This window comes from Dermacentor silvarum, chromosome 9, assembly GCF_013339745.2.
Source record: "Dermacentor silvarum isolate Dsil-2018 chromosome 9, BIME_Dsil_1.4, whole genome shotgun sequence".
NCBI classification, from domain to species: Eukaryota; Metazoa; Arthropoda; class Arachnida; order Ixodida; family Ixodidae; genus Dermacentor; species Dermacentor silvarum.
In genome coordinates this window covers 105,633,663-105,648,860 of record NC_051162.1, presented here as the reverse complement: position 1 = coordinate 105,648,860, position 15,198 = coordinate 105,633,663, and the positions used below count along the sequence as shown (strand labels likewise).

Sequence of the window (15,198 nt, the reverse complement as noted above, 5' to 3'; positions counted from 1 at the left end):
ATCATGAGAAGAAAAGCCCTTGTGCCGCGCACGAGAGGCTTTGCGGCAATGGCCACGAGATGGCGCCAGAGTTGCGCCCATAGCTGGGTGGCCGCAAGGAGGAAAAATGGCTGGAAATTCAAGCGCAGCTGAATGATGAAGCGATTAGCGTGTACGCCTTGACCGAAACGCATCTAAGAGATTTGGAGCAGCCACCTGTTATTCACAATTTTGTATGGGAAGGGTGCAACAGAATGACCGGGACAAGGAAAGGCGGAGGCGTAGGCGTACTAATTAGGCGAGGTCTGAAGTGGCAAAGGGTAAACGAGACATGTAAAGAGCATTTATGAATTAGTGGCACATGGCAAGGTAAAAAGACGTGGCTGGGAGTAGCTTACCTATGGACAGGTAGTGATAGCAGAGAAAAAAATAAGGAATTAGTTGATTGCATTAGAAGCGATATTAATGAGTTCAGTAAATCGGGCCAGGTGATATTAGTGGGAGATATGAACGCACACATAGACGATTTAGGCGGATATACTGATTACAACGGCTCTCTAGTGCTGAATCTGTGTGATGAACAGAACCTTATAGTAGTTAACAGGGAGAATAAGTGTCATGGACAGGTAACGTGGCAATGCGGAAACAGGCAGTCATGTATTGACTACGCCTTAGTCTCGGAAATGGTCTACGAACCACTAGACCAAATAATAATAGACGAAAATGGAAAAAATAGCCTGGGAAGCGATCATAGACGTTTAGCATTAAAGTTTGGGCGAGATACTAGCGCAGAACATGAACCCATAGCCTCAGAGTTTTTAAAAATGAATGACGAGCAAATAACACAGATCGCAAACAACAAAGAGAAGAAAATTGAAGATTTTCCTACAGCAGTCTGGGAATACTATAAGGAACTGGTTGACGTTATGCAGCATGAAATAAGGCGGACACGGCAAAACAACTGTTCGATTGGCAAGAGGAAACCACGTAAGTGGTGGAACAAGGAAATGAAACAAGCTATAGAAGAGCGCAAAGAGGCATCTAGGGCTCATCGAGAAGCCAAAAAGTTGGGATTACAAGAAGAAGAGGTGCTCCTTAGATGGAATACATACTGAGAAAAGAAAAGGGTTGCGAATGAGCTCGTGCAAGAGAAAATTAAATGCGCAAGTGAACGTTGGGTGCATAACATTCACAAAAGAGACAAAGGCGCTCAAAAAAGATTCTGGAACCATATAAAAGCACTCAGAGCTCCAACTAGAAACTCGCAAACGGCTATAAGGGATGAAGACGATAACATCTACGAAGGAGATGATGCGATGCGGTACATCACAGATGTTATTAGAGATAACTTCGGCACGAGAAACAGCGTAGTTCAGACAACAGATCTAGCAACAGCAGAGAGGCCAGAGAGATCAAAATTTAGCATAGAAAGCTTTTATTGGAAAAAAGCTGCAGAAAATGTCCCTAACAACACGGCAGCAGGACCCGATGAAATCCCAATACAGCTAATCAAAAACCTCGGTCCAAAAAGCAAGGCACTGCTGACTAATAACATAGAGCAAGTGATTAGAACAAAGAAAGTTCCCGTTGGATGGCCTGAAAGCAAGATGAATCTCATCTACAAAGGCAAAGGAGATAAGGATAAGACGAGCTCGTACAGGCCAGTTACAGTAACGTCGGTGATATATAGAATGGCAATGCAAGCCATAAAATTAGAACTGTCGAAGTGGGTGGAGAAAAACGATGTATTGGGGGAACTACAGAATGGGTTCAGGCCAGGCAGACGCTTAGAAGACAATATGTTTGTACTAACTCAATGCATAGAGATTTCAGTAGCTCAGAAAAGACCTTTATGGATAGCATTTCTAGATATTAAAGGAGCTTATGACAACGTAGACAGGGAATTGTTGTGGGATATTCTTCAATACGAAGGCATAGATGATGATTTCGTGGAGCTGCTGAGGGAGATATATAGAGACAACCAAGTACAAGTGGTATGGGAAGGTAGAAAACGAAATGAAATGGTGGGAATTCACCAAGGATTGAAGCAAGGATGCCCTCTGTCACCATTGTTGTTCACGCTTTACGTTAAGGGTATAGAAAGACGACTGGAAAACAGCAAATTAGGTTTTCATTTACCCTACATGCGTAATGGACAAATGGTGCAACAGAAGGTCCCTGGACTGATGTACGCAGACGATATTGTGCTACTAGCGGACAATAAAAAAGATTTACAGATACTTGCGAATATCTGTGGGAATGCAGCGACAAATCTAGGCCTTAAGTTTAGCACAGAGAAATCAGGAATTATGATCTTTAATGAACACACGAGTAACTTCGTGGTGTCAATTCAACAGCAAGTAATACCCATAGTGAAGCAATATAAGTACCTCGGCGTACACATAAACGAAGGAAAGAATTACTCAAACAACCACCAAGATAATCTGAAAATAAAGGGGAAGCGGAATGCAGCAATAATGAAACACAGAGCACTGTGGGGCCACAATAAGTATGAGGTGGTGCATGGAATCTGGAAAGGAGTAATGGTGCCAGCGCTAACATTCGCAAATGCCATTATATGCTTAAAATCGGATATATTGGCGGGTTTGGAAGTTAACCAAAGATCAGTAGGCCGGTTGGCTTTGGGAGCCCACGGTAATACCACAAATGAGGCAGTGCAGGGTGACATGGGTGTGGCCTCTTTTGAAGTCAGAGAAGCACAGAGCAAAATTAGTTTTGAAGAAAGGCTCAGGAACATGGATGAAAATAAATGGGCGGCTAAAGTGCACAAGTATCTCTACATGACAAGCGTGGACACAGAATGGAGGAAGAGGTCAAGGAAGTTGGCAACCAAGTACAGGATAATCGAAACTGCAAATAATCAACCAGGAGTCATCAGAAAGAAAGTGAGAGAAATAGAGACCGTGAATCGGATGCAAAGAATGGAAACAAAAAGGACAATGGAGATTTACAAGAATGAGAAGAAAGAAATTAGAAGGGAAAATCTGTACGATAACACAAAGGGCAGTGCCTTGCTATTTGAGGCTCGAGCCGGTTGCCTAAGGACGAAAACATATCGGAACAAATATTCGGAACTAGATGAGACATGTGCATGCTGCAGTAAAGATCCAGAAACCACTCAGCACATCCTGATGGAATGCGACAGGATCCACCCAGCGAGAACCGTAGGTAACGTGCAACTCCCAGAAGCGCTTGGTTTCAAAGTGGAAGGAAACATAAACAGATCAGCCGTAGAGATCAGCAAGAGACGAGTGGAGTACTGGTGGAAAAAAAGCAGGGAAAAGATGGATACGACCTGATCTCTTAAAATCATAGGCAGCGGCACAAGGTAAATTTTTGAAAAAGAAAAATAATAATGAGAGGTATACAAAAATGCTAGATAAAGAACATGTATAGTATACCTGATTAAATCAAGCAGGCTAGGTGACTATTTGTCGCCGCCCCGTTTCAAAGGGGATGCCAATAAATCATCATCATCATCGTCCGTACGGAAACAATGGAAACAAAGCGCTGCAAGAGCGGAGGTTGTCTGCGGCGGCTGCTGTGAATCGGGACTACGCGTCACCTACGCGCTTCCTCTCGCGATCTACCGATTAACGAGGCCTTCGCGCAACACTTCGCTCCGCTTGCAACGTGCCGCACAAGACATTAGACAGTTTTAGTATTGCGGAAATGGCACCACGCCAAACGAAAAAAAATGGCGGGGTCAGACCGCGCATGCTCAGAACGCTATTTCAGTTTTGCGTGTAGCGTGCGTCCGCTATTTTTCGAATATAGCAGAGACGCTAAACGCTCGCGAAGTTTTTAGCGTTGCAAATATGGCGGCACGCTCGGAATTGACGGCTGCCGCTTCGCAGAAATCGTCTCGTCCTGCTGCCTTGTAGGATTCGCTGATTTAGAAATAAATGGTGCTGCTGGTTTTCGCTGCGAGTATTCTGGCTTCGGTAACAGCCTACGGTTAGAGTGTACTCTACGGTCGATAAGACACAACGTTGTTTTCGCTGTCGATTCTAGGTTAAGCACACAACACATGCACAGCGAAAGCGTAACTCTGCCTGTAAACACTCGTCAGACTGAAGCATGAAATATTAAAATTATTGTTGCCCAATTTATTTTATTTATTGTTTACGTGCTTCAATTGTTTTGAACTTATTAACAGCGTCCGATGTGTCTCAATGTTGCCGAATAATTTCCGTGCCCGAGCGCTTGACGTGGATCCACACGGCTAGTTTGGTTGTCGAGCTGCTCAGTTTGCTGCTTTGACTATTCGCAGCTAGATGGCGCGGCGAAGTTTTGCGCTTTAAAGTCCCTAAAAAAATAGGGACTTTATTAGGGACTTTTTTAGGGACTTTATTGCGCTTAGCGGCGTCCCCCCCCCCCTCCCCATCGTTGTCTTACGCGTGCGTAACACGCTAACGCAAATATTTTCCGCAATACTAAAGCTCACTATTGTCCGCGCCAGCCCATATATCGCGAAATGAAAACACGTATAGAGCTGCGCTCAAAATTCCAATTAGGGAGTGTCGTAATCGTCGGTGAAATTAAAAAAATGTCACAGTTTCGCCCTAAGGGCGAAGCAATGAATACGATAGCAACACAGCAATGTCATACGAAGTAAGGTGAGCGGCTTTGGTAGCAATATGAATTGTAGTAAACATGAGCTGATTAAGTAAGCAGGTGTGCTGCGGCGTAATTAAGTAGACCGACGTGAAGAGAGACTCGATGACCACGAGAAGGCGCGTGTGAAACGGTGGTGTTGATGAGAAGCGCTTCCCGTGGGCAGCGCGTGCGAAGGGACACACCTGTAGCGCTGCACTGCCGACCCGGGCAGCATTGCATGTGTAGCGTGCGTTGGAAAATATGGCCCGACTATTCCTAACTGATTGAAAAAGCGTGGTGTGAGCGCGCACAGACTGACATGAATAGATCACACTGAATGACTGCAGACAACGACTGTCAAAACGCCGGCAGCAAGCGCATACGCCGCAGCAACGGGCGAAGGTACGTGCGGTCTATCGCTTCAACGGAAACTGAGCGGCGAATGCACGGCGCATAAAGGTCAGAGCCGTGTGGAGATAAGCGGCGGTGCGAGCGAGCGACGAGCGCGGTTGTTGGCAGAGTAGAAGTGCGCCCCCCCCTCCCCCCCCCCCCCGCTCCCTTCGGCGCTGGCTTCCCGCTTCCTTGCTTGCGCGTGGGAGATTGAGTGCGTTCGCGCTCCGTGATAGCGCGCGTCCTCGCACGCTTCCGCTCGGGCATACGGCGCGCGGCGAAGATTTTATCTATAGGGAACCTCACGGCGACGGCGACGCCGACGGCAGAAATCCGGTTGAAGTGTCGATGTAATTGCTATCGCAATAAAAAACCTCGCTGAACGATGACGTCACCTGCGTTGCCTAGCAACCACCTGCCACAGCTGCGCCTCGCGTCTCCTAGCTCCGGCAACGCTCCTCCGCCGCGGCACCAGCGATGACGTCACTGCGCGTTGCGTAGCGCAGCTTGCAACACCGACACCGTGTTCCAATGCCGACACCGCGTTCCAGCAGACCCACTCCGTCAATGCAGTCGCCAAGCAATCACTTACCTAGCTTCGCCCATCCATGTCATTGCTTCGCGCCGCAATTCTTGCTTTGCTTAGTGATGACAACACTTTGTGAAGATTGGCCATGACGTCACACTGATTCTAAAGATCATGTTGCCGCGACAGCGACACACATAACTCTCGTAGGCTTCGCACTGAGTAAATGTAACATGGGATGGCCGAAGAAGTATAAGACTCCCGAAGAAGCCGCTCAGCTGGAAGCTCGTCGTGCCGCCAGCCGAACTTCGCCGAACCTAGCAAAACTTAGTCGAGCCTAGCGAAACTGGAATAAGGTAGGTGATCACCAGCTCCGCTGCTTTTTTCCAGCCTTGCACAACTTAGTACAAGCTGCGCTATTTTTATTTATTTTGCTTGTTTGAAAGGTTCACCGATATGAGTTCAGGACGCCTTTATAGCTTTCTCTCCTCACGCCTCCGCATTCTGGGCCGATCACAGACAATGAGTAAATGTGTCACGGTTTCTGAGGTACTCATCATCATCGTGCCCTTTCTTTATGCGTTCATTGCACCGGCTTCGCTCCCGCGTAGTGGGCAAGTGCCACAATTCGAGGAGCGAGCTAGCGAACTCGCGTATCAAAATCATGGAGTCCGGTCGCGATGTCCACGACAGCCCGATCACGCCTGCCCCGGATGCTGCCGGCGAGGAGGTCGTGGACACCTGGCAGATGGCTGGCGCTTCACCATCCGCCAATAGCATTGCAGGCATAGACATCAGCACTGCGTCTCCCGTGCCTCAGCAGACGTTAGCGACGTCCCCTGCTCCGTCTACCAGCACCATGAAGCTGCAAAGCAGCGAGGGGCAGGTCTTCGAGGTGGACCTGCAGACGGCCATGGTGTCCGGAACGCTGCGAACCATGATGGAAGGTGCGGGTTCTCGTTGTTTCTTTTTTTAAGGCGAAAGCCTTATATGTCTGATTAGTGAGTCGACCTTGAGCGAAACCGCGTCGGCGACACGGAAGGTCCAAAAAGGCTACGAACCCTCGTTCTTTGGTGGGAGTCGAACCCTAGACGAGTCCCACCACGACCTTGGGTGGGAGTCGAACCCTCGACCTTTGGAATTGAGGGATGACTAAGCGAATTAAGAGGATGAGTAAGCGAATTAAGCGGAAGCGTAAGCGAATTAAGAGGGATGGCTAAGCGAAGTGGACTAAGCGAATTAAGGGGGATGTGTACCTCATGTGTCCGTCTTTAATGTATCGGCACTTGGGCTTTCGCCTTCAAGTCGTCTTAGGGATAACTTAAGAGACCCTGTGAATTTTATTGTTTGAAGAGATGGAATGACAGATGATCGATAGAATCAGCGGGCTTCCTAGCTGTCACATCGATAGACACATCGGAAAGCTGCGTTCTGCGTCAAGTTCACCAGCTCTTATTGGCTCATAGGACTGCTACGGCATCTCCAACTCCCAACTCGCATTAAGTCAACATGAAGGCAACATTAAGCCATTAAAACACACACAAACACACGCACACACGCACGCACACAATAAAGTTTGCCAAGACTGTTCATTCTTCATGCTAAAACCAGTAAAACAAAGTTGCAACTGCACCAGCATCTGTACGGCAAAATTAGCCATCTTAAACTCACTAGGAGTGCGAGGAAACCGCTTCTTTTCCATCACTATAAGCTGACGTTTTGTCCTGCCCCTCCTAAGGTGGCGGTGGTCAGGCTTCATTTAAGGGTTATGATTTCCACTCCAGCAAATTCTTCCTCTGCTGTCCTATAGCAGCGTTCGCATTATAGATGTTGCGCGTGCTTCCCGCGAGATTCGCCGGTGTGTGAAGCAAATGCGCTTAAACGAAATGCGCCAGGAGTGACGGCGAACTCAGCAAAGACCTCCCCGCTAACCGGGAGTGTCTTGATTTGGTCTTGCTGCGGTCTCCGAGTTCTGGCGGCGCGCACGTGGATGTGCACCGCGCGAGCCGCCCATTCTCGTAGGTCTTGGTCCATGTAAATAACGCGCTTGCAAACTGATGACTTCGTGGACAGCGTGCCTTTGCAGCATGTAATTAGCATGCTTAATTATTCCGATTGGGAATATCACCTTAACGTTGTCAAGGTCTTTCTGGAAGTTATTCATAGCCGTTCTCTCGGTGTTTTCCAAGAGTACACCAAGGAGTTCTTATTAAGGTCACGTGGGATATCCTCCGACCATTTCGTGGAGTCTTTTCATCTATAACGGCTATTTCCAGTAAATGACTTTAGGAGTACTGCCTGCCAATTTTGACTTAATTGTCATAAGTTAATTTTTTTTTCATTGAATGAAGGTTCAAGTCCTCTATAAACCCTAGAAGACATAGCAAGCGTCAGAACACCCTAAATACCAGATATCTTTTATATAACACCGGACCAATTTCAATTTTGGTGCCCAGAAGACGGATGCGTCAGGATGTCATGAATTATGATACATTGGCTTGCTTCACTGTTTATGCGAAACCTGCCGCACGCGAACGCAGCCAGCTGCGAAGCGCGCCGCATTGTTGTTTATTTTTTTAAGCCGACTGTTAGTCCGTGTTTCGTGTACAGAAAATGGGGGCCGATCCTGGCGGTGTGCAGAAAAGGTCCAAGTGCAATGGCACATACCCATGTGAACTAGCGAAGCTGAGCCTGGATAAGTCTAGATAAGCATGGTTGGGACTACTTAAGCTTATGCAGTCATCGATAGCAAATCGATAGCCAATTAATAACTAATCGATAATCGTTCAATAGTCAATAAATTCCGGAAAATGCTGGGGATGACTTGGTAGTACTTAGCCTAGCCCAAATACTTGGCCAATACCTTGCGATAGCCAATAAATAGTTAATCAATAATAATAAATTCCTGAAAAAATGCTGGGGATGACTTGATAATGCTTAGCCTAGTCCAATACGTGGCCAATACCTTGCAATAGCCAATAGATAGCCGATCAATAGCTAATCGATAATCGATCAACAATCGATAAATTCCGGAAAATGCTGGGGATGACTTGGTAGTGCTTAGCCCAGCCCAAAAGCCAGGACTGGCTAGGTGCCTATTAGCTCCGCTGTCTCTTTAGCATTGCGCCTCCAGTGCAAGCTACGCTATTTTTTTTTAATTAGTAACGTCGTATTACTATACCTCATTGCTACGCGACGTGAGAAAACCTTTCTCTGTATTATGACGTTGCATAACCATCAATGACGGGAAATCAGGCATTTCGAGACCAACGTATCAAATTAGAATATTTTAGGAGTGTTTCCCAGTCATCATGCTTGCTAAGTGTCGTCCTTTCATGTGTGAGAAGCGTGTGATAAGGTGACCACAATTTCCAAAGAATGTGTCAGTTCTCCTTTGAAAATGCAAACTGCACCGAAATTTCAGTTTGGATCAATCGGTAGTAAATGAGCGGTATATATTGCTGCAGCATTCTTGTCAACGCTTCAGGGATGGTAACTGTCTAAATTTCTTATTAGCAGCCTTTAAACTCTTGGTGGTTAGCGGATTTGACATAAGTTCCAGCACGACGCCTTCGAGATTTTTCACCGCGCCGCGCACAACAGGCTGCGCCTTATCTCGGAGGTCACGTTCAGGATCAAGCCGCGCATTCGGAGTAACACGTCACATCCGGCGAGCAGTAAAGGTAGCGCTTTTTGTTACTTTTTTTCTCTACAGTTTTGGTATTCAAGACGTCTACTTTTGCGAGCCTTTCATGACGCGTCGTACACACGTATTTCAAATGTAAGAGAGCCTGAAACTATAACCCTTTTAAGCCGCCCGAAATGCTGTTGCAGTTGGTCTTTAGTAAGGAATTGGACACGTACTGAACAGTAGTTTTTGCAGCGAAGCTGTGTATGACTAGCCGATTCGTCCGTCTGTCGCCTGTACACAGAAACGATCATCATCAGCAATAGCTCGAGCGTCGTCGTCTTCTTCTTCCACATCTGGCTCGTTGGCGCCCCTCGGCGCAACCGCGCGAACGCGCTCGTGCCACTGCTCCCGCTTCGTCGTCTTCTTTCACAGCTGGCTGCGTTGCCGCTCATTCCAGCGTAGAATTTCACTTCTGTCGTCGTAATGGGGAGGCCGCGTTTACTGGGGTATGAGCCATTGCTTAAGGGGATATGAGCCATTCATTGTCTTACGTGCCGGATAGATTTAATTTTGAAGCAATTTCATTTTGACGAATCGCAAGCGACAATGCGACAACGGTGGACAGCGGGCATACCGTCAGTGACGTCGTTCTCTCCGTCGCAGCCGAACGTGTGTGTAACCTCATTAAGAAACACAAAGACGTAACCAATAATTGAGAAATACTTTAGTGAACCGTCGGGATTAACCCAGTGATAAACACCGGGGCCGCACGTTTCAGCTTCGCTGGTTAACCATCTGTACGGAGTGCTTAATTGGGTGGTGATTTTTATTGCGATAGCAATTATATGGACACTTGAACCGGATTTCTGCCGTCGGCGTCGCCGTCGTCGTCGCCGTCGCCGTCGCCGTCGCCGTGAGGTTCCCTATAGATAAAATCTTCGCCGCGCGCCGTATGCCCGAGAGGAAGCGTGCGGAGACGCGCGCTATCACGGAGAGCGAACGCACTCAATCTCCCACGCGCAAGCAAGGAAGCAGGAAGCCAGCGCCGGAGGGAGCAAGGGGGGGGGGGGGGCGCACTTCTCTGCCAACAACCGCGCTCGTGGCTCGCTCGCACCGTCTCTTATCTCCACACGGCTCTGACCTTTAAGTGCATTCGCCTCTCAGTTTCCGTTGAAGCGATAGACCGCACGTACCTTCGCCCGCTGCGGCGTATGCTTGCTGCCAGCGTTTTGACAGTCGTTGTCTGCTGTCATTCAGTGTGATCTCTTCGTGTTTGTGCGCGCTCACACCACGCTTGTTCATTCAGTTCGTAATAGTCGGGCCACATTTTCCAACACGCAATGCTGCCCGGATCGGCAGTGCAGCGCTACAGGTGTGTCCCTTCGCACGCGCTGCCCACGGGAAGCGCTTCTCATCAACACCACCGTTTCACACGCGCCTTCTCGTGGTCATCGAGTCTCTCTTCATGTCGGTCTACTTACGCCGCAGCACACCTGCTTACTTAATCAGCTCACGTTTACTACAATTCATATTGCTACCAAAGCCGCTCACCTTACTTCGTATGACATTGCTGTGTTGCTATCGCATTCATTGCTTCGCCCTTAGGGCGAAACTGTGACATTTTTTTTTTTCAAACTCTTTTGTGCAACGCAGACCTGGGAAAAATGAACACGGACGCCGACGAAGTGGTGCCGCTGGTGAACGTGAACACGGCGACGCTGAAGAAGGTCCTGCAGTGGGCCACCTACCACAAGGACGACTGGTTGCTGCTGGCCGAGGACGACGCGGCCATCGGGGCGCGCCAGCCACTGTCCTCGTGGGACGCCGAGTTCTTCAACGTGGACCAGGCCACGCTCTTCCAGCTTATCGTGGTGCGCCATCAGTCGTTACACTGCCTCGTTTTCTCGATTGTAATCAACTCTTTCTTTCGCTCATGCTCATGACGACCAAAGCCGCAGTGGGTGTCGATACGGAGGCCACGATACGGCACATTTGTATTGTTTTGTATCTATGCGACTGCGCTTCAACGGCGCTTGTTTGCAGGCCGCGGACTACCTGGACATCAAGGGCCTGATGAACTCTGCCTGCCGTACGGTGGCCGGCATGATCCGCGCCAAGACTACCGACGACATGAGGAAGCGGCTCTGCATCAGGAACAACTTCACGCCCTCCGAGGAGCAGCTGGTGAGCAGCTCGTGAGACTGGATAGCACATAGTAAACAAATATACTCGGCAAACGGGGATTGATCGACGGCGCACGGTGCAGCTTCCAACGAGCTTTATCGCAGCGTTCTAAGCATGCGGTTTGTTCTCTCGGAGTCGTCAAAAAGGTATACCTGGACATGTATTCACGAAGCAGTTCCTGCGCTTCAACGGCTCAACTAGAAGATCATCCACACATTCTTGTTGGATCCGCACAGCCGCCGTTCTATAGCTTCTAATCCTATATGCCTATCGTTATCTGTTCCATCGGTTGTTGCAAAGGCATTAGCTTCCATTCAGCTTCTTGTTATTCCCCACGAAAGTTCCGTATGTAGTCATTGTAGACTTTTCTTTTTAAGGACATTGGTTAACGGCTGTTTTCTATTAGAAAGTACCTGCATGGGCAAAGGCTCTCCAAATAATTTTATTCTGTTAATTTCGGTCGCATGATCCATGGTCTCGGGTAGTCCCCCGCGATTGCTTGGATTTGGTAAACATAATTTTTCACTGGTTGTAGTGGCGGACTACCAGCCAAAAACTCTTGTTCTGTTACGAGGCTGTTGAGGGCGACCTTTACTGTATGGTAATGAAAAACAAAAACAAAGAAGAAACCAGTTCTTAAGGGCCACTACAGGCAAACATTGAATCAGACCTGTTACATTATACCCTTCTATAATCGTCGCAACGTCTATATTTTGCTAAGTGATGACTTTAAAAATTGGTTGGAGTGAAAATCGCGACCGGAAGAGCCCTGGGGCTCTTCTGCAATTCAAATAGCCCGCGACAAGCGGGGTCTCTTACGCAAGAAGCCTGCGCTGCGCTGATCTCGGAGGTCATGGTGCTATGCTGGATGCAGTTCCGCCTGTCCGCGACTGATGGCAACATTGATCATGCACGTGACCTGATTTCGCTGCGGTCCTGCTTGGTAAATGATGTACGAAGCGTGCCAAATCTAGACGCCAAGTGTCGGAGAAGTCCGAACAGACGGCCTGAAAGGAAAAGATACAAAATAAATATTCGCAACAGAGTGACACATATGTATCTGCTACAGAGACAAAGACCCAGAGACAACTCGGCACATTCTAATGGCATTCCAATGGTAAAAACATCCAAAACAGTCCAGAAGCGCATGGGGTTCATATATAGCTGATGGGAGCGCTAACTGATCAACATAGAGATAAGCAAGCTACGTTTAGAGCATTGGTGGAGAAAAAAAAAAAACTGGGAAAAAGGGGGTGCGGGACCGTTAAATGCATAGGTAGCTTTGCAAGATGAAATTGAGATAGGCGAAAAGCTAGACTACATACAATAGATGTAGTAAAACCTAATTAACTCAAGCAGGCCGGCGAGGCGAATATTTGTCGTCACCCCGTTTTAAAGGGGATGGCATTGCCAATCATTATCAATCGTTGAGTTGAGGTGAGATGTCGAGTAGAAAGAGAGAGAGAGAGAGAGAAAGAAAAACAATTTTTTTTCGTATAAACTTCTTGCACGGAGGCTGGTTTTTTGATGCTATTCACGAATCATGAGAGGAAGAGCACGGGCGAGAGGACTCGAATTCCACAACGCTTTGCCTTTACTTTGTCAGGGTTGTGCTCCGTGAGGACTATTGGACCGTGGCACGCCTGGCTAACGCAGCAATGCGAGGTCATCCACTCCTCCGACGTTTTAGAACGTTGTTGATGGAGTATAGTCCGTAGTCAAGAGCTGGATGAATGCTGGACCATTCATGTAGCACGTTAAAAAAGGGGTGGGGTTGGGGTCACTCATCAAGTCAAAAGTTAATTACCTTGGTCACTCGTGTCATCTGTATCTTCCTTATTTATGTCCACATGCGTTTCGCGCAATGCCGGGACATAAACCGGTACCAAATCGTCCAGCTGTTAGTTCATCAACACGAACATTCTCAAGCTCGGGCTTACGGCTGGGCAGTCGTAAACAATGAACCCAAGAATACGAGTTTCTTGTTGACTGTGCTACATAAAACTAGGTCGTCGTCAGTGTAAAAAAAAAAGAAGTGGTTTCGCCGGAAAGGCGAAGCATCGATTTCGATAGCAAATTCGTAGACAGCTATGCGAAGTAATGATACTAGTTTTATCGGTCGTATAAACTCGTAAACATTCGCTTGCTAACTAAATTAACAAGCATGGTGTCACGCGCGCACATACAAACATAGACACACCTCACTCAATGAGCGCCGACACTCGCTGTCGAAACACTGGCGTGAGGAAGAGCGGCAGCAGCAGCGAGCGAACTGACCTTCGTGCTGCTTCTCGCTTCGACGCGAACACAGCGCACACGAAGCCTATATGAGCACTATATATATATATATATATATATATATATATAATATAGTGTGTGTGTGTGTGTGTGTGTGTGTGTGTGCGTGTGTGTGTGTTTTTTCAAGATAAGGCCCGCGCGGCCGCGCTCAGCCAACGAGGTGTTGGCTCAGCCGCGCCGTACGCAGTCGCAGCCGGAGTACTTGGACAGCCCGCTTGGACTTTCTATCACAGCGACGCCGACGGGGAAATGCGCCTGGAGTGTCCGTATAATTGCTATCGCAATAAACACGTACGAAAAAAACGACATCGGATTTTACATCCCGAAACTGCACAGTGGCTTATGCCGTAGTATAGAAGCCACCGGATTTATTTTGACCGCCTGAGGTTCGTTACGTACACCTAAATTTAAGTGCACGACCGTTTTTGCATCGCCCTTACCTCCCTCCCCCGCCCCCTCCCGCTCTGTAACCGCGTAATCTCTTCGTCTTTCAAATGGCTGATATAAAATACCGCTCAACAGAATTCCAGCTTATTTCAAAGCAGCTAACGCAGTCTCTGACAATTCATTACCGATGGCTTTTAAGAGATTTTTTAAAACCTGATTTTGTTTCATGCAGGTTAAGCGAGAGACTGAATGGTACGACTAAAGGTGTGACGTGTGCCCGGCAGTTCACACGAAGGAGCCTGCAGTTTACGCTGTCCGGCCGTGGACACTGGTCACTCGTGGCACAGGTCACCGTTCCTGAAAGTGCGATCCCGTGACATCGCGTCGCCATTCCGAAGGATTCCGGGACACAAGTCTAGTCTTGGCTCTGATTAGACTCTCTGTCAATACAAGCAGCCTTTCTTCTTCTTTTTTTTTTTGCTCTATTGCAGGCACAACGTTAAATCTACAAGTGTGTGGGCCCATAGCCACAGGACTGTTGTTGTGAGGCCACTTCAATGAACAAATTTCAGGAAATATTGAAGGTGCGTATTTCACGTGCCCATCACATCAATCACACAGGCAATTAGCTTGCATTTGGTGTGATGTTTATCGAAATTTATGCAACCATGGTTGTTCTATTTCTTTTCTTTTATTTGGTACAGCTAATCATGTGTTCCTCACATGAGAGTCCACACGCCTTCCCTGTAGCGGTGGCGCGACACACGAACTCTGCCAATACATTTTAACGCGACAGCGTTCGTGTCGCAGAAAATCCGACGTCGACGTCGGTCGCGGCGTCCGCGGCCAAGAAAATTATCCTGAACCACCCCGACCACGCAGGCCCTCCGCGTGGCGCAGAGGCGCTGGTGCACTAATTCAATTTCTCAGAGTAAAATGCGTGAGAAAAATCGTAAAGTGCGATTTAACCACAACCTACAGGTATGATAGCGTCGGACTGTAAGTTGAATATGCGAGAAAACATAATTCTGTTACGCGGACACTCAAAGAGAAACCCCCTTTCCAGAATTTCTACCATGCATACAGCGGCGCGCGCCGGTCGGCGCTCCTTGCAAAAACACCATCCAGATGGCGCTCGGCTCCTCGGCAGCGGCGCGCCGAGGTGAAGGTGAAGAAAACGCTG

At 48.0% G+C, this 15,198-nt stretch overlaps 1 protein-coding gene across 1 annotated transcript; it reads left to right on the top strand.

Moving 5' to 3' along the window:
• Positions 1-6,142: 6,142 nt before the first annotated feature.
• Positions 6,143-14,684, top strand: LOC119464898 (S-phase kinase-associated protein 1). Its single transcript, XM_037725771.2, has 4 exons — positions 6,143-6,462; positions 10,800-11,017; positions 11,190-11,330; positions 14,248-14,684. The coding sequence occupies exons 1-4, from the start codon at positions 6,180-6,182 to the stop codon at positions 14,275-14,277; spliced, it is 672 nt and encodes a 223-aa protein (XP_037581699.2). The 5' UTR covers positions 6,143-6,179; the 3' UTR covers positions 14,278-14,684.
• Positions 14,685-15,198: the final 514 nt, after the last annotated feature.